The sequence below is a fragment of the Gracilinanus agilis genome, chromosome 2 (genome assembly GCF_016433145.1).
Source record: "Gracilinanus agilis isolate LMUSP501 chromosome 2, AgileGrace, whole genome shotgun sequence".
Taxonomy (NCBI): domain Eukaryota; kingdom Metazoa; phylum Chordata; class Mammalia; order Didelphimorphia; family Didelphidae; genus Gracilinanus; species Gracilinanus agilis.
This window is the reverse complement of record NC_058131.1, coordinates 466,506,055-466,526,416: the sequence shown is the minus strand read 5'-3', so window position 1 is coordinate 466,526,416 and position 20,362 is coordinate 466,506,055. Positions and strand designations below refer to the sequence as shown.

Below are 20,362 nucleotides of genomic sequence, written 5' to 3'. Positions count from 1 at the left end.
GTAAATGTCTAAGATAAGATTTGCTTTCAAGTTTTCCTGACTGCAAATTCAGCCTTCTATCCAAAATACCATATTGCCTTTGGATAAAGTGCTTGAATTGAAGCAGGAAGATCTGAGTTCAACTCCTGCCTTGGATATTTACTAGCTGTGCAACCCTGGGCCATTATGAGGATCAGATGAGATAATATATAAAACATTTGAATATTTTAGGCTATATATATGTTATATAAATATTAGTTATTATTACTGTATGACTTAATGTGGTAGTTCTGTAGCATAAGATCATATGTTTAGAACTAGAAAAAAATTACAGGATATCAAGACAAAAGTCTTATTTTATAGATGAAAATTTCTGAGAGTGATCTGCTCAAGTTTACATAGCTAGTAAATGTCAAAGGTAAGATTTTTACCCCCAGATTTCCTAACTCCAAGTCTAAAACTTTATCCACTACACCACACTGCCTTTCAAGATTCAAGTGCATGTTGTCCTCAGGAAAGGTGATTTGAAGACAGCTGTAGACCTAGGAATTCTGTCCAAGACCAGTGGTTGACCTCTATTCCCATGAATTCAGAGAATTTTCTTTCATTTTGCAACTAGTGTGCTACTGACAAGCCAAGTTAGGTTAATGTCACTGAGCACAGCAGAGCCTTATGAGATGACATTTAAGGCAAAGAATTAGTATATCACTAAGCATTCCAGACTTTGTTCTTATGTCTTGTCAAAGTTATGAATAGAAAACTTCCGGAGCCAAGATGGTAGAGTGAGATAACAACTTTCCTAAGTCCTCCTAAATCCCCCTCCAAACAACCTTAAACCAAAGCTTCAAACTAAATTTTGGAACAATTTTCCAGATCAAAGCAGCTTGGATGATCAGCACAAGAGGTCTGTGTTATTGGGGTGGGAGGGAAGTGAAAGTCTGAGCAGGCAGCAACAAGGGGATGCTACTTCTCAGCAGCCATGAGAAGCTCAGCTCTCCCTCTACCCCAACCCCTAGAAGTGAGGCCCCAACTGAACTCAAACCTACTTTGAGGCCAGGCAGCAGGAAGGCCCTAACCCCAGAGCAGATCTTTGACAAGACCCCACCCCAAGGAGCTAATCAACAGTCAGGCCTTGCCCCTGGAACTGTCCAGCAGTGAGACTCTACCCTCAATACAGGCTAGCAGTGAGGTTTCCCACAAGGGCAAGCCAGCAGTGAGACCCTCTACTAGTATAAGCCAGTAGCAAAGCCCCAAGCCTCAGGCCAAAAAGGACAATGCCTTCTCCAATTTATAAACAGAGTTCAACAGTAAGAAAAAAATCACAAAATAAACTGGTAAAAATGAATGAAATAAAGGAGTCTAACTCTAAAGAATTACTGTGGTGACAAGGAAGATCAAGATACAAACCTAGAAGAGAATGCTATTATCAAAGTATGTGAAAGTATCAAAGAAAAATGTGAATTAGTCTCAGGTCCAAAAAGATGTCATGTAAGAGCTCAAAAGGGAATTTAAACATCAAATAAAAGAGTTAGAAGGGAATTTTGGGGGGTGGGGATGAGAGTAATACAGACAGGAAAGCCATGAAAAAAGAATCAACAAATTGGTAAAAGAAGCACAAAAAATGGGAAAAAATATATGAGATAAAAATTATAAAGTGCTTAGCATCATTATTGGCATGTAGTAAATAGTATATAACTGTTAGTTATTATTATTAATTTTTATTATATTAAAACAATCATATTTATTTAGTATTTATTTTCAGCAAAGGTGGTAGCACCTCATGGATATATAGACACATTTGAAAAGGGGCACAGGACAAGTTCACAAGTGCCAGATGTTGTTTTATTTTGATAAAATATTAAAATGTTTTGTTTTCTGGATTTACATGAACTGGTACAAGGGGAAGTGAGCAGAACCAGAAACACTGTACACAGCAACAGCAATATTATACATTGAGCAACTGTGAATTACTTAACTATTTTTAGCAATACGAAGATCCAAGACAATTCTGAAGAATTTATGATAAAAATGGTATCCACCTCCAGAGAAAGAAATAAAGGAGTCTGAATGCAGATTGAAGCACATTATTTTTCACTTTTATTATTTGTTATTATATTATATCTTTTCTTTTTCTATAATCAATATGGAAATATGTATGCCTGCCCATGAATAACCATCAAATTGCTTGCTATCTCAAGAAGAGGGGAAAGGATGAAGAGAGAGAATTGGGGACTCAAATCTTTTTTAAACAAATGCTTAAAATTGTTTTTACATGTAATTGGAAAAAATAAAAGATTAAAAACATTTTTTCTGTTTTGCCAAAATGTAAATAACTCACATGTGGACATTGCATCTGTGGTATTTACCCTATATTTAGTTCAATTATTTTTATTGGTCATTGCTATAAATATTAACTTTTGATCATTGTTATTATAAATGTCTATCATCTAGTAATCTGGTTTCATGGCCTCTACCAAAGAGACTATGTGCAGGTTTCTAGTCCAAAGGTATTCTTGATCCAAATGGAGAAACTTCCACAGCACCTGTCGATACTAGGCTGCTGTGAGCCAGTGCTATAGACATGACTCAGTACCATGTGCCGTTTCTTATTAACTGCTTATGCCGGTGTACTCCACAGCCTTTATGACCAGTTGTTCTTTGTTTATTTCAGAGATCTGAAACTGGATAACGTATTGTTGGACCATGAGGGTCATTGTAAGTTAGCCGACTTTGGAATGTGCAAGGAAGGGATCTGTGATGGCATCACCACTGCAACATTCTGCGGCACACCTGACTACATTGCTCCAGAGGTAAGCCTGTCTCACAGGTTTTGCCTTTGGAAGGTTAGACCCAAGGACAAACTAGGATTCTGTGGCTTAAAGATGCAGGCCTCAGACCAACTCAGGTCATTGGTACCATGGATGAGTGAAGACTGAAGCCTTAACCCACTAAAGCAGCTCATTTTATGGAAAAAGGGCAAACTCTAAGGAAACCTGATCCAAATTAGGAACAAAAGATCACTGCACAAGCAGCCTTACTGGATATGTGATAAAGTAAAAAAAGAATAGGGTTACCACTATCTCTACCTCTTTTTAGTGTTTCCTTTACTGTCTCCATCTCTTTTTAGTGTTTCCTTCCCTATTCACCTCCTCCTCATCTTCTCCAGCTGCCCCAACTATTTTTCAACATAATTTAAAAAATTCTACCATATTTTTTCCTTGTAGTCAGCCCACCATTCAGTCAATTGGCAAGGATTTATTAAGCACCTACTATATGCCAAGCATTGCACCAGTTGCTAGAGAATACAAATCCAAAGAATAAAATAAAGCCTACTTTAAAGAAATTTACCTTCTTTTTTTATTTGAAATTTTTATTTTCAGTTACAAATTCTATTTCTCCATACTCTCCCCAATCCATTTAGAAGGTAAGAAATAGGATACTCATTATACACTTCAAATCAAACAAAAATACCTAAGATAGCCAGGAAGGAAAGAAGGAATGAAGAAAGAAATGGAAAAATTAAGAGAAAAATTCTTCAATCTATACTCAGTACATCAGTTCTTTCTTTGGAGGTAGATAACTTTTCTCACCTGAGTCCTTTGGAATTATCATGAACCAATATTGATCAGAAAGGCTAAGTCTTTTAATGTTTTAATTATAATTTTGTTATTATAAGGTATAATGTTCTCCTAGTTCTGCTTACTTTACTTTGCATCAGTTCATATAACTCTCCCCAGGTTTTTAAAAACCATCCCCTTCATCATATCTTCAGCACAATAGTATTCCATCACAACTATATACCACAACTTGTTCAGCCATTCCTCATTTGGCAGGAGGAGTTTACATTCTAATCAGAAAGAAACAGACATATCTATTGAGAGAAACCGAACCAATTATTTCACTGTTAAAGGGAAATCCATGGTAAAGAAATACATACCCCCAGCCAATAAAGATTAGTACTTTCCCTGCAACTTTTCCTTTTAAAGAATTGCCTGGAGCAGAGGTATAAGACTTTCAAGAGAACTGAAAAACACCCATCTGTAGCAGGGATCTATTTCTATTTTTGACATAGTTGACCTAGAAGATTAATCAGTTGTGAGTAATGGTGAGATCTAGGTTGTGACCATCCCTGTGTGTGCCTAGAGTCATGTAAGGAATTGGTAATGGGATTTAAGGAAACTAAGGAATTGAGAGATTATGGAGTTTATGCACGTTGAAGTTCCCTAGAGCACTGGGCTTAGAGTCAGGAAGACCTGAGTTTAAATCTAGCCTTAGACACTTAATAGCTAAGTGACCCTGGCAGCCCAGTTTGTCTCAGTTTCCTCATCTGTAAAATGAGCCAGAGAAGGAAATGGCAAACTATTTCAGTATCTTTACCAAAAAAACACCAAACAGAGTCACAAAGAGTCAGATATAGCTGAAAATTACTGAACAACAACAATTAAAGTATAAGGGCAGAAGAGTTGTTAGAGAGTAGTGGAAGAGAGCAAAACTTTTTGATAAATGAGGTAGAAGGACCCAGGGGTTGTTTAATAACAACAGTAATGATATGAATTCAGGAGGATATTTGGGGAACAAAGTGTTCTCCCCACTCCCACTTATAGATACTCAAACCTTTACTGCCATGACTCAGTAACCTCTCCTCCTTTAATGTTCATTCAATTAAAATTTCTTACCCAGTTCAGCTTGTGGTAGTTGTTATATAACAGTCCCTGGGTGATCCTCCCTCCCAGGGATGTACTGTCATCACTTGGAAGCCAGGGCTCTGAAGACTGTAATGACCTCAATAACTTCCTCATCCCACTGAATGAAGAAGCCCCAAGGAAGCTCAAGCCCTCTAAGTCACCCTGTCAAAATAAGACCAGCTGTAACAGCTGAAAACCTCTTTCCTGCCTGTTGGTAGGAAATTTGAATACCAACTAGCTACTATTAGTCTTTTTTGTACCTCCCACCTCCCATCCCTAGCTTCAGTCAGCATCGGACCTCAGGTCCAAAATCTTGGTCCTTTCCCCCAATGCTTGTTTCTGCTCAACTAAGGTAAGAACTTATAAAAATCCCACCAGACTTACTTAGTGAACCTGATCTGTTTCCATCACCATCCCTGAATTACCCTTTTTATTGTAAATATGTCCCCTCAGTAAAGCTGGCTTACTCTCCTATCTTTCGTGCTCGGTTTTTCTTTGTACTGGACTATTTTAGTAACCCAAGCCTTTCAAAAAAATTTGAGATGAAGGCCTAATAGATAGAAAGAATGTGAGAAAAATGTCTGGACCTTAAAGGTAAGTTTATTCACTATATAATAGTGAGAGAGAAGGCTACTAGGCAGAGCCTGGGTCTGAATCTTCACCATCTTCTTTGTATTGACATTTTTGAAAAGCCTTTTGTGCTTATATCAGGTGGCTTTTATGTCATCTGGTTGGATCAAAAGCCTATAAATATTTGATAATGATTCTTCTGAGATACCCACAGGGAAACATTTAACAGTAGAGCTTAAATGGAAACACATAAGGAATATCTCATTTTAACGTGATGTTTCCTCTTCCTTTCCTTGTAAAGAAGGCTAGACAAATAATCAGGACACCCAGGATCTAGTTCCAGACAGCCACAAAGTTGAGATGTGACCTTCAATGGTCTTTGGACCTTAGTTTCCTCCTCTGCAAACAGTGAGGGTTGGATTGGATGAATGGATGGATGGATGGATGGATGGATGGATGGATGGATGGTGAATGAATAAATAAATATTTATGTTGAATACTTTGATAAACACTGGCAATAAATAGAAAAACAAGATAAGTCCATGGCTTCATAAAGCTATAGTCTAATAACAGGAGGCAGTACATGTAGGGGAGTAATATCTAGGGTAAAAGACTTGAGTCTGGGGAGTCATAAGGGTGATTAATATAGCTATCAATGGGGCAGTCAGTTACTATGCTCTTTCCAAGACTAAGATAAGAAGAATTCCCCTCTATTTGTACATAGTAGCAAAGTGGATGAGATACCTGGGATGAATAAAGGAAGTAAGGTCTGGGACTGGCTATATATGATGATTTTGGTTCACTTGCTTGTTGGAACAGATCAGCTTCAGGGTTCAATGAGTAGCCTGGGCAGTGGGGGTTGATGGTGATCATCTTGGGACAGTTTAGAAAGTGCCACCTCCAGATGAAGGAGGGGGGAAAAAAGATAGTGGCTTGATAATCTCATCTGAATTTAAGATTCTACTCATTAATTTAAGTAGTATGGCATGTTCATCACATCACTTCATTTGCTTCACAGATTCTCCAGGAAATGCTCTATGGTCCTGCTGTAGATTGGTGGGCAATGGGAGTGCTGCTTTATGAGATGCTATGTGGTCATGCTCCCTTTGAAGCTGAAAATGAAGATGATCTTTTTGAAGCCATATTGAATGATGAAGTTGTTTACCCTACATGGCTCCATGAGGATGCCACAGGAATCTTAAAAGCTGTGAGTTTGGGTCTTTTCAACATTATTTGACTAACTTTAATCAGCTTAATGTATCCTTCACATGTAGTTTTTTCCCACCTCTCAATAGTAACTCTAGGATTCTTTTTGGAAATTGTATATATGACCCAAAGAGGTCAAAAGGTTACCCACCAAAGGATTCTAGGTAAAGGTTATTTCCTTTCTCTAAAATATCTTCTCCCTGGCCAAAGAAAACAACAGTGGTTGGGTCAGGTTTGCTTGCATGTTTACAAATGCGCAAAATGTTTCTGTTGCTTGTTCTTTTGTTTCTTTTTGTTTTCTGTGTGGAAGTGTCCTGGTTTTGTACAAGTCAGTAGTTTCTTATCATTATACTCTTTCCACTGGGTGTGTAGAGTGGTTTTCAAAAATTCTGAGATTTAGTTCCCTTTCTTGCTTTGACTTGTTTTCTGGCTTCATGAAAGGTTCCAATTGTTCTAACAGAAAATGACCCAACTCAGGATGAAGGATCCAAATTCCAAAAGATAGTAGTGGGAAAGGCTTTTTTTGGGGGTATGTATTTAAGGTACTATATTATATGCCTCAAAGTCATGAGTTAACTTTAGAGAGAAGATAAGCCCACATTTATCTAAAACGGGGGGTTTTAACCTTTTCTCTGTAATGGACCACTTTAGCAACCTGGGAATACCTATGTATCTCTTCTCAGAATCATGTTTTTTTTTTTAATGCATAAAATCAACTACATTCCAAAGGATTACAAAGGATTACAAATTTTAGTAAAATTAAATCAGCAAAAAAGTTTTTTAATTAATAGAGTCTGTGGGTGTGGGGGCAACTCAACACCTGCCATTCCCCTGTCCTGATTCTCAGACCAGCTAAAAGCAGTCCTGCCTCCTTATAGCCATAAAGGAAAGAGGGCGGAAAATGTGTCTCATCTTTTATATGCTCTTTCTGTCCTGACTCATCTACTCTGAGCCCTCAGGTATTTTAATTTCTCTCCATTTTCTTTGACTACTTCCTGTACATCATCCTAACCAACCACCTACCCACTCCTACCAGATCCCATGCCCTGATGGAACTTGTGCCCCTTAACCCCACTTTCCTGAAGAGTGACTGCTTCTATCAGACCACTAGTTCAGTAATCCAAAACTACTATCTAACATAAAAGTCCTCCCTTTCAACACCAATATTCTCACAATCAAGCCCGTTATATAGCTGCAAAACATGGAATATCAAGTTCTCTGAAGAGTCAAAATTCTAGGTGACCTAAAGGACAATAAAGGACATGGTAAGTTTAAATACCCATGATGACTTGCATTCAGTAGGATTGTTGCCATACTTTAATGCATTATTAGAATGTTATCCAGGGGGCAGCTGGGTAGCTCAGTGGATTGAGAGCCAGGGCTAGAGACGGGAGGTCCTAGGTTCAAATCTGGCCTCAGACACTTCCCAGCTGTGTGACCCTAGACAAATCACTTGACCCCCATTGCCTACCCTTACCACTCTTCTGCCTCAGAGCCCATACACAGTATTGACTCCAAGACAGAAGGTATGGGTTTAAAAAAAAAAAAAAAGTCATCCTGACACATAGACTGACATACTAATGTCTGAAATATAAAACAAACAGCTATCATGTTCCCCTCCAGTCTTCTCTTTAGACTAAACATCTCCAGTGCTTTCAGCCCTTCCCTATAAGGCATAGTGTGGGATGTGAGCCAAGAGATAAGAGCTAACTTTCAAAAAAGTATATCTGCGCAGCATCTCGTCTGGGAACATGTGGATGGGAGAGGTGGGGTGGGGCTCTACTATGTGAGTGATTTCTGAAGCTTAGTAAGACATAAAGCCCATGAAGTCTCTTGTCGTCCTAAATAGAAGTTCACTGATGCAGCTTGTATGTGGTTAAACTTGGTCACCAAATCTGTGATAACATACTCTGATCACGCTGTTAGCTCTGGAACAAACAAAACAGTTGGTTATCAAGTTCAATGACCCAGAATCTGGCTTAGTGTAATTACCCAGGGTACCATGACCTCCTTCCCATGCCTCTCAGTAATATTATTATTAATTATTAATGCTAGTAATAATAATAATAGCAACTTCAGCCATTCATAGTGCCATTCTAAACATTAAAAACGCCTAGTGCAATTAATTACTGTAGCCAAATTTAATGAAAAAAATTATTACACAAGAGTTTAACTTTATGGACTAGAATACAAATTTATTCAATCAACAAATATTTATTAAATCTCTTTTCTGTGCATGTTATTATTCTAGGTACTATAAGGGTCACAGAAGTATATTAAGTATGTCACTTGCTTTCCACATGGAGCATTGGTGGTATAGTGGTTAGCATAGCTGCCTTCCAAAAGACCATATAATTTTCAGGGCTAGAAAAGCCTTGAAAGTTCTCTTTCTCTTTTATTTCCCTTTATCCCCAAATTATTGTAATTTCCCCTTAGAAAGTGCAATATTGTATGTACCTCTAGTTGAAGATCTCTAGAGTCATAAGCTGGTTATGTTTAAATGATCTATTGGGGAGATTAGTCTTCCAAAGGATCACAGGGGGGATTGTGAAATTAATATCTGTACCCTAGAACTACAATTCCCAGCACCCCACTCTCCTCCTCATGTTATATGCTGATGTAGGGAGGATATAAATTTGGTGTAGTCCCACCTCTTGCTCTCTTCTCTTCCTCTCATGGCTTTGGTGGAGCGAGCTTTCTAAACAGGCAAAAAAATTCAGTCACGTGGTATTATTTTCTTAGATAATTGCCTTTTTATTCCTTTACTTCTAGTGATTTTTAATAAGTTTTATAAAATATTTTAAAAATTCAAATTTGGCCTCAAACACTTCCTAGTTGCGTGACCCTGGGCAAGTCACTTAACCCCAATTGCCTCGTCCTTACCATTCTTTTGCCTTAGAAACAATACTTAGTATTGATTTTAAGACAGAAGGTTGTTTTTTTAAGAGTTTATTTCATCCAGAAGTGTCAAACTCAGGGCCCTTGGGCCTCAAAACTCCAGAGGGAAGCCAGAACCATTTAAAAATGTAATTGGAAAATATAATAAAAATGCAATACAATATAGATGATGTTAATTTTTGGTTTTCTAAATCAATATATAACCCACACAGATCTGTTTCTATTTGATTTTGATTCTACTGATCTAGTCTATGCGAGTCGCTTCAGGAATTCAGAAAGTGTCAAAAAAAAAATCAAGTTAATCAAACTGTGGGATTTTCTGAATAGTTTTCCTAAAACCAGTTTAATGGACATATTCACTGATACAAAAAGGATACAAAGTGTATACATTCTCTACCTCATTGCTATCCCTGGGTCCCCTGAATTTTTGACCTAGTACAGGGAGGTGAAAGAATACATACACATAGCCAGCTAAATTCCAGATTACATGACTTGTTCCAAATGACTCACAAAGGTTAGAGACTAGGACAGCTTGTTGTTGTAGTGGATACAGTGCTGGACTTGGTGTCGAGAAGGTTTGTATCCTGCCTCAGACACTTTAGCTGTGTAATCCTGAGCAAGTCACTAAACCTCCCCTAGCCTTATTTCCCTCATCTATGTAATGGAAATTCTATGTATATTTCACATAGCATATCCACTACAAGGTTCATATTATGATCAAATGGACTATATGTTATGGTAAATGCTTTGCAAACTTTAAAGTGCTACATATTGCTAGCTATTATTATTTTATATTGAGTGAAAGGGGCTTAATCTAACTGCTTGCATCATAGTACAAATCCCTCTTTTCAATGCCAGTATTCTCCTAATTAAGGCCATCATAACTAAAAAAAAAAAATTAAACACCATACTCTCTAATGAGTCAAAATTTCAGGTGGCCTGAAGGGCAATGAAGAGAAACATGATGAGTTTAAATACTTGTCTCCATTTTCCCTGGATAGAATGGCACCCAAAATGCCTGTGCTTATTTTTTAGTGAAATTTATAGAGGGGACTTCTTTGCCCCATTTGACCCCTGTGAGATTCAAGTATCTCACAATCTGCAAAGGTGAGAGACTTCTTTCAGATGTCTTATCTGTAGGTCTTTCTTTCTTTCTCCTTTAAAGTAAGCCTGCTTCCTCTTATCCAACTTTTAATGGAAGTGGGAAATAGGCAGCAAAAATTACTAACATAACCACCTTTCCAATAGGAAAACACTGCCTCTTCTTGAGTCAATGTACCCAATTTCCATAATCCTCATAGAAATATGACCAAATTTGATGGTTTTTTTAATGCAGGGAAAATCTTGTCAAGGAATATCCATGGATAATCATTATTCTAGAAATCGTCCCTCTAGTCCATGTGTTAAGCTTAATTGGAGCCTCATGAATTTTCTTTAAGCAATCCATGAAGATGAGCACACTTCCTTCTGTTTCTTTGGTCCTGGCACTGGAATGAGAGTGGCAGCTAGTGTCACGATTATCCCTTTATGTGGTATTTCCTTTTCAAAGTATTAGTCAAGAATTCACTATTGTTCTCTTCTGTCAAAAACTACTAAAAACTGTGACATATTATAATTTGGTCTTTCAAGAAAAGACCTAGGTGATTTTCAGGAAAATTCACCTGACTTGAATGGGATTTCAGAAGGAATTGATACATTCTTAATTATAAGGCTAAAAAAAATGTGTTTTTCTTTAAAACCATAAGCTTAAATGCCACAGATAAAGAAATCCAGTTGTTTTCTGAGAACCAGTCTGCTGAAAAAAAATAGCAAGTGATCAAGTGGAAGAAATTTTTAAGAATTCTGAAATTAGGAGCATGTTGAATTTAATACAACAGCAAAGCAGAGTGTGAGTCACTACTGAGTGCTTGAAGCATGAAGTTATATTTAGACCATTTGGCCCAATTCTTTAACAGCTGTCAGTTCTTGTTCAGCTGCTACCTAGAAGCAAGCTCTTGTTGAGAGTTTGTGTTATTAAATCAAACTCTGTGTAAAAAGAGGGAAGATTAATAATGATGATAGCCGAAATGTATGAAGCAATGCTTTGCCAAGTACTTTGCATACATTATTAATTCATTTGATCCTCATAACAAATCAGTGAGATAGGTACTACAAGGGAAGCTTATAATTTGGAGAAATAGAGCACAATAATAATATATGGATGTAGGGAAGCCTAGGATCTCATGGTATTAACTCTGGAGTTATTTGTATATTATCTCTCAATTCTCTCATTTTTCTTTGTACCTCCCTCAGTACTTTGAATAGTAGGAAATACTTATGAAATGTTGTATTTAATTTTAATTGCAGCCTATTGGTTTTATTTTATGTGCATCAGAAACATAGCTGTGTAGTGAGCAAAGTCATATGAGTTTACCTGGTTGGTTGGTTGGTTGGTTGGTTGTTGTCCTTTGTACTGGAAGAGGACCAAAATGACATTACTATGTCAAGGTCAATGTACAGCATGTCCAACTGTGGTTGATTAGACCAATATAAGCTTGGAAGACTCTGCCCCAGGTCAAGCACAAATAGCTTGGATGAACATTTAGGGTGGAGATGTCTCTAAATGTGCACCTCTCATGTTTCTTTGGAGCTACTGCAATTCTACTTTGCTCCCAGAGCACATTTTTCTTTGATATAGGCACGCAGTGCTGAATGATCCTGAACCAGAATTTCCCATGTTCCACAATCAATACCAAAGTTCTTCAGGGTGACCATTAGAGTGTCCTTCTGTCAGTTCTTCTCACCTCCATGTGAGTGCTTGCCTTGTGTGAGTTCTCTGTGAGTTTACCTAGAAAGTTACTGCTAGGACAAGAGCTAAAAGTCAGTTACCTTGGAGGGAGCAAGTAGAGTCCAGCAATCTTCTCTTCTCTAGGCTAAATATCCTAGTTCTTTCAAAAGATTCTCATATAAATTGGATTTAAGACCTTCCATAAGTTAGTCAGTCAAATGCCAGATTAGCTGATTTCCACCATTCTGGTTGCCTTCCTCTATATGCTGCCCAGCTCATTGGTCTTCTTAAACTGTGATGCCTAGAACTAAACACAGTATTACAGATCTATTCTATCCAGAGCAGAATACAGAGGGACAATCACCTCTTTGTTCCTAGAAGCTGTTCCTCTCATAATTTAGCCCCGAGATTGTATTGACTTCTTTGATGACCATAGGGCACTGAATGATACTGAGCTTATACCCCACTAGAATTCCCAGATCTTTTCCAGACAACTGCTTTCCTCATAATACATCACCTGTCTTTTACTAGGAAAGTTGCTATTTTGAACCTAAATGTAAGACTTTTCATTTATGTCTTTTTTAGATTCAGCCCAGTGCTTTAGCTTGTCATTATCTCTTTGGATTCCAATGTTAACTCTCCCTCCCAGCTTTGTGTCATCTACAAATTTGACCTTTATCCAAGTTCTTGCTAAAAAGGTTAATCAACACAAAACCAAGCCCAAGATTCCTGGCACTTTATTTGAGATCCTTTGCCAAGTTGACATTGAACTATCAATGACTACTCTTTGAGTCTGACCTTTCAACCAGATCTTAATCCAACTAATTATATTATTGTCTAGTCCACAGCTCTCTTCATCTTTTTCACAATAATAGTAAGAGACACTATATCAAATGTTTCACTAAAATATGAATAAATTCTGTCTGTAGCATTGCCTAATCAGTTAGTACCTTTCAAAAAAGAAAACAAAATTAGTTTTTTAGATCCATTCTTGAAGTCACTTTGACTCTTCGAATCAAAGATTTTATTGGTTTAGAGATAAAGGGGACCTTAAAGATCATCCAATCCTATTGTTTCATTTTACAGAGAAGGAAACTGAGACCCAAATAGGTTATGGCTTGACCAATATCACTCAGTGAGTGACAGAGGCCATCTGATTCCAAATTCAGTACTTTTTCCCACTGGGCTGCTCAGTCTCCTCTAGTCACAACTGCTTTTGTATGTATGTGCACTAACCATCTCCTTAATGATCCATTCCAGAATTTTCTTGGGAACCAAAGTCAAGCTCAATAGACTATAGTTGGCAGATTGTTTTATTTCAGTTTGTTGTCTTATTTTTTTAACAGGAGAAACTGGTCATTCACCAGTCCTGCATCATCACTTCATAGTCTTTCAAAAGTTACTGAAAGTTGTCCACATTCATAAGTTCCAATAATCAAAGATGTATACAGGGCCAGATGAAATGATATTCATTAAGAACAACTAGGAACTCTTTTACTATCTCCTTATTTCCTTGGGTATCAGATTTTTTTTAGCCGTTTTTGTTGTTTATAATGAAAAGGTCTTTTCTCCTTAGGGAAAAGAGAAGGAAAAAAAAAAGAATGTCTCTTCATTTTCTCCATTGCCACTTTATCACTGTCCCTTCCATCCTTTTAACTTTTTCTTTTCCCACATAGAGCTAAAAACAACATTTTTATTATCTTTAGCTTTCCTCTTCATCTTCATCTCCTTCTGAATTTTAGCTCTGTTGACATTATCTTTGCAGGTTCATATATTAGGCTTCTATTGCCTGTACTTGCTTCCATTTTCTATAAATATCACAATCAAGAGATCAATCAATATATCAGTCTACAACATCTATAAGTAGATGATATGTAGATAGAAAGACAGAAATGTTTAAATATGTATATGTAATACATATATCATCCATACATGTATAATTTCTTATTGGAATTTTTTCTCCCTGTATCTTTAGAATTTCGTTCCTGAAAGTTTCTCGATCCTCCTAGAATAACTTTTTTGATAGAATTAATTTTAGTCCATGGGATTAACCCATACTTTCTCTAAACTGTTTTCTATCTGATTTTCCAGAATCTAGCACACAAGTTAGTCTATGCCTGAATTTCTTTACTCCATCACAAACTATAAAAGGAAGAGTAGATGCTTCCTCCACCGCTCCATAATTCCCACTGCATTGAATAATTGCTCTCTGTTAGCAAAAATCCACATACAGAATAGATTTTCATTATTGGCTCCTTCACCTTTTTAATGATGAAATTAATGATTAGGTGAGTCAAAAAGAATTAGCTTTTCTTCTTTAGACAGAGATTAGATCTCTAGTAGATGGCTAGATATTTAAAGTCTCCTTTCACAACTATATTTCATATATTTTTGCCAGGTTTGTAATCTCTTTTCTGAATTTCTCATCTATTTACTCTTTCTGTCCAGGGAACATGTAGTATACTTTGATATAAAAGTGGCTTCTGTTTTCTCCCTCTACAGATCTTCATCCAAATATCCCTTATCATGTTTTTTTTCTCCTTTCCCTGCCACCAAAAACAAAGATTTTCTTCTTAATATGTGATGTCATTAAAAGGAGGAAGAGAACATAGATTATCAAATGTCAAAAAAAAATTAAAAATTTTGCAGATGTAAAAAATGAAATGAAATAAAAAGAAATGGGGGTGGGGAATATATATGGGGAGTGTGTGTGTGTGTGTGTGTGTGTGTGTGTGTGTGTGTGTGTGTGTGTAGTGCCATTCTACTTCCCTCCCTTTTTACCTAACGTGTAACCTGTTTTTTACATAGTCTTGATTTTCACCTATCTACATCTCATAATACATTTGAGGTCAACTTTCCTTCTCTAATTAGAATCTATAGATCCTCTTGCTTGTTGCCTGAACTTTGAACATTTGTGTATAGGCCCTTGAGGTTTTACTATTAGTTCTTTTCTTGGATTTTATATCCTGTGAACCTCTGGGTATTCCAACTATTTCATCCTTCAATGTAGCTGATCTCTGTGGTACCTATCTTGATGGGTATACACGGGCAGTGTTCTTTTCTTCCCTCATCCTTTTTAGTTTAAAGGTTTATTGAATTGATTTATAAGAAACCTAGTAAATACATTTTTAAGAGCCTTTGCACAATCTACTCTATCCCTAGTTAGAAATTTGTCATTCTTATATTTTTAAGCCATGGTCCAGGAATACAAATCCCACTCTCAGACATCATCTTCTTAGATGACTATTCACATCTCAAATCAAATTTTGTTCTTTATATCTCTTACATTGAATGGACAAATGTGAGGAACAATCATCTTATACTCCTGTATTCTTTGAATTTTTTTTACTTCATAATCTTTATAAATCTTTATAATCTTTAGCAGTACTTTCTTGGTTTCTCTTGCTAGTATAATTTTTGTCCACATGAATCACCAGAAGTAGATAGTGGAAGGGAGATCCTTCTCCTGTAGTCTAAGGTATAACTAGCAATATTTTTAGTCAAGGAACAGAAGGAGAAGAGAATAAGCATTTATTAAGCACCTACTATTTGCTAGGCACTGTTCTAAGTACCTTACAAACATTAACTCATTTGATTAGTAAGACAATACTAGTCATTGCTTCTAACCTACCAGGGTTTCTTAGCCACCCCTATTTCCATCTGAATTCATGTAGGAGATGGGAATTGCTTTTCCCTTCATATTTTTACAGGCATTTCCTCCTGCTTCAACTGCCCCTCCCCCCCCCAGATGCCACTTTTTCATCCATATGTTACCAACTCACTCCTGGTTAGACATTATTTTCTAAACCCCCATGCTAGATTGAATGTTTTGATGACTTCTTCAGTTCCATTCCTTCAGCACCCCTCTCTGAATACTTGGCACTCATTCTAAGAGGTGCCTCATTCCTCCAACTTATCCTACCCACTATGTCATCTAACCAATCAGCTTTTTTTAAGGGAGAGATGAGCAGAAATCATTTCATAGATTCAGAAAGGTGAAAGAAAAGCTTTATCAGAAAATTGTCATGTATGTGATGCAAGAGCAGTCTATCAGCAGGGCAAGATCCATCATTTCCTAACCTTCAAAAAAGGAAAAACTGTGTCTGCTCTGCTTTGCTGTTCTCTGTCCTTGACTTTTTCTGACTCTTGCTCTTAGGAGGATGAGTTAGTTCTTATTTTTATTTTTTTACAGACTTCCTGATGGAAGTTCCCAGGGCTTTCTTGGGACATAAGACCAGTGTTCCTAAAATATGTATCAACTGGATCTTTTTCTTTTTTTTAAATGGAAAACTTTTCCCCACCTTCTCCTCCTCCCTCCTCCGGATTCAAAGGGTGATTAGTTATTTCCTTTAAAAGTCATTGTTGTCTTTTATAAATTATTTCCTGCATTCTCACATTGTTTTTTGAGAAAATAAAATTATTGGATGAAGAGCTTGCTGATGGTGTTTTTCCAACTTTCATGTGCACTCAGCTTTCTTGATTAATGTTCTAAAATCTTCCTATATCTGATATACCTTACAAAGGCTTTGTAAATAGGCCTTTGTAGGGCCTAGCATAAATAAGAAGGGGATGGCAAGAGAGGCAAGAAGTTAGAAGCCCAGAAGGTAGAGGAGCTGTACCCTGGCATCCTTGAGAAGGATTTTGGTTAGTCATTTGCACTTCGTGTCTCCTCACATAATTGTGTAATTGAAATAACACTTATTTTCAAACTCATTCCATGAAGTCATTTTGAGAATTAACAAGCTATTTTGAGGACATTTAAGGCTCCTTGGAAACAGGGCTTGTGTAAAATCTTTATGATTTTAAGAGTTTCTCTTCCCTCACAATGAAATAAGATAGAGAAACAAGTACTTCAAAAGATCCATGGAGTTACCTTCACATCCAAAAGTGTACCCTCTCTATCTTAATAGTGTACCCAAGTGGAGAATGACTTGGATGTTCTCTTTTCCTCTAGTCCCCAGACTCCCAGAAAAGTCCCTGAAGATCTGAAGATCTGTGCTTTTACTTCTGTTTATAAGCCTGGTAATTAGCACCCAATGGGAAGTAAGCAATAAGGGAGGGAATAGCATTTATAAAGCATCCACCATATGCCAGGTACTATGCTAAGGACTTTACAAATATTATCTCATTTGATCCTCACAACATCCCTAAAAAGTTGGTGCTCTCAAATGATCCCCATTCTACAGCTGAGGAAACTGAGGCAGACAAAGGTTAAGTAACTTGCCCAAAGTGTCAGAACTAATACATATCTGAGACTGGTTTTGAACTTAGATCTTTTGAGCTCCAAGTCCATTGCTCTTTCTTCTATGCTACCTAGCTGATTGCCTAATTGCCTAATTAGGCTAAATGCCTAATACCCATCTATATTGCCTAATATAAGAAAAATATAAGATGAATTTGGACTAGGTCTACAAAATAGGAACTTGAAAGTAAATACAAAGAAAAATATCTTCATGTTATTTGATGTTTTTAGGCATCATCTGAACAAGATGGAGGATGTTTTAGGTATGTTAATTAATTCAACCAATAAGTATTGGAGTAAAAGTCATGATAGATTACTTCTCTGAAAGAAGATTTGTTTAAATCATACTTTTTATTTAAGAATATAAAACTGAGTGAATTACTGTTGATGATCCCTTTGCTATTGTTCCTTAAAGCCATGACTATCAAGCTATTTTAGGGACTTTGAGAATAGCTTCTTTTTTATCTCTAAACCAGAGGGAAGATACAATGGATATGGTTTAAAGCAAATAATTCTGTCTTGGAGGAAAGTGAACTTGTTTGCATGGAACTTCCAGATTAGAATAGGGTTATGTTGACATTTCAGCTGCTAAAAATGAATAAGGAAAGGCATAGCCTACATAGCTAGTCTACATTTGGGAGGCCGGGACTTTGACATGCTTAAAGGATAAATGCCAGTTTTCTAAATCATGTCCTGTGAAAATAACTTTGCTCCTCCAGTCTTCTCTTAAGTCAACACGTTTGTGCTCTCACAGGTGGTTGGATTAAATAAGGGTAATAAAAGAGAAGTTTGGTATACTCTCTTGGTAGATTTCCTATAGGAGTAATTCCTATTCTTGGATCACTTTTCATCAGCCCTGTAGCCCATTATAAGCTTGGCATCAAAGGGAAATTTTTCGGTGCTTTTAATATTTAACCATGCAGAAAATAGAAAATTTAATTGTATCAAAAATATCACCAAAGTTTAGCAAAAGGCTACATCTGTACTATTATTTACAAAAATTGTGCCAGGTGGAAAATTCATCAGATGAAAATATAAAGAGTTCCCAAACTGTCTTTAACTACCAGCTTCAACTGTCTCTCCTATAGAAGTTTTATGATAACTATTCACAGAAACATTGACTTGCTTATCTCATGCTCTCCATTTCCCACTTTAAAGAAGAAAAAATGGGGGAGGAGACTGGAGAAGGGTATAATTTTTAAATTACATAACCTCTTCATAATTGAGAGTTGAAGGGTTTGAGGCCTGATTATAGTCATATGAGGAGAAATAAGATGGAAAATGATCCTAAGTCCTAGCAAAATGTGTTTATTAATATGCAAACACTACAAGCCTTTAGCAAGACTGACTGATGTTCTGCTTATAAGGAAATCATAGTGGTCTACATATGTAATCCTATAACTCTGAAAGGAGTTAAAACCCTGTTTAACATTATGGTAGTTTCCTCATAAATTATATCAAAGCCCTACATATACATTGTCTCATAGAATACTGGATGTCCGACCCAGGACCAAAATTCAGCTTAGTATATAAATTTGGCTCATCATTTTTATCAAGAACCTAATGAATTCATTCACAGTATCTGGGTGCTTGTCTGACAAAATAAGACACAGTACATACCTTGGAGGAGCATCGAGTCTTATAGTGGAGATAAGATATGGACATGAGGAATTATATAATAAAAGACAGAATCATTCATTGCAAAGGAAAAACCCAAAATACAATGATATCTCACTTCCCTCTGGGGTAGGGGGTAGGAGGAAGAGAGGAATCAAAAATGGCTTCTTGGCACCTAAAGATAGGGCAGGGATTGACATTACTAAAAGCAGATAAGAGAGAGCAGCAAGGGGAACAAGGAGTATTCCAGGTGGGAGTCATATCAGCTAGAGAATATGTTGATTATAGAGGACCTTAAATGGAAAAATAAGGAATTTAATTATTTATTCTGGAAGTAATGATGTATCTGTGAAACCTGGAATAGATTAGTGATGTGATAGATAGTGGCTTGATACTGGCTTGTGTTCAGTCACATCCAACTCTTCATTACTCTTTTTGGGGTTTTCTTGGCAGAGATATTAGAGTGGTTTGCCATTTCCTTCTCCAGCTTATTTTACAGATGAAAGACTGAGACAAACAGTTAAGTGGCTTGCCCAAGGTCACATAGCTAATAAGTCTCTTAGGCTGGGTTTGAACTCAGGAAAATGAATCTTCTTGACTCCAGGCGCCACGCTCTATCCACTGCTCCAGCTAACTGCCCTAATAATAGTCTACCCTAGAAAATAGGGAAGGATTCTGAAGGTGTTATAAATACACCTTCCAAAACCTTCAAGGTTTTTCATTTTTAAAAAATTATACATTTGTTACAAACCTACAATGTGTAAGGCATACGTAGTATGAGACAGTATAGATTCAGTTTAACCTCCTATCTCCTTACCCCTGCCTCAGTTCAAGGGCTATTAGTCATAAGATGTAGTCATAGATAATGAGGTGCTAATATGTTTAAAAGGTGTTGACACCCTATTATCCCTTTACTAGTATGAACACCTCTCTCTTTCTGATTGAATAAACAATAATGGACATGACTCCAGGTGATCCTTGAAAAACGCAGTTCAGTCCATTTGAGTCAGGGTAGGATGGAAGCACTTCCATCATGTGAGGGTTTTTCTTTTTTTTCCCTACCCATATGTTTCCCACTAATAGGCCAACAGTAGATACCATTAGTCTTAGCAAAGGGATTCATTAAGTTGGCATAGTAAAAAGATCAGTTAAAAAATATTCCTCCTCAAAACTGTGGGAGGAGAAACACAGAAGAAAAACAACTGCTTGAACACATGGGTTGATGGGGATATTATTGGGGATGTAGACACTAAACGATAACTCTAGTCCAACTATCAATAATATGGAATTAGGTCTTGATCAATGATACATGTAAAACCCAGTGGAATTGTGCATTGGCTAAGGGGGTTTAGGGGGCTTATAGGGGAGAGGGAAAGAACATGAAATATGTAACCAGGG

The 20,362-nt window shown here is 36.9% G+C and overlaps 1 protein-coding gene across 1 annotated transcript in view; it reads left to right on the top strand.

The window, feature by feature from the left end:
• The window catches only part of PRKCH (protein kinase C eta), a 308,783-nt gene that overhangs the window by 251,819 nt on the left and 36,602 nt on the right, over positions 1-20,362 (top strand). The window contains exons 11-12 of the mRNA XM_044664866.1: positions 2,651-2,789; positions 6,253-6,441. Coding sequence (XP_044520801.1) covers positions 2,651-2,789; positions 6,253-6,441 — 328 coding nt within the window. The remainder of the gene's footprint in view (positions 1-2,650; positions 2,790-6,252; positions 6,442-20,362) is intronic.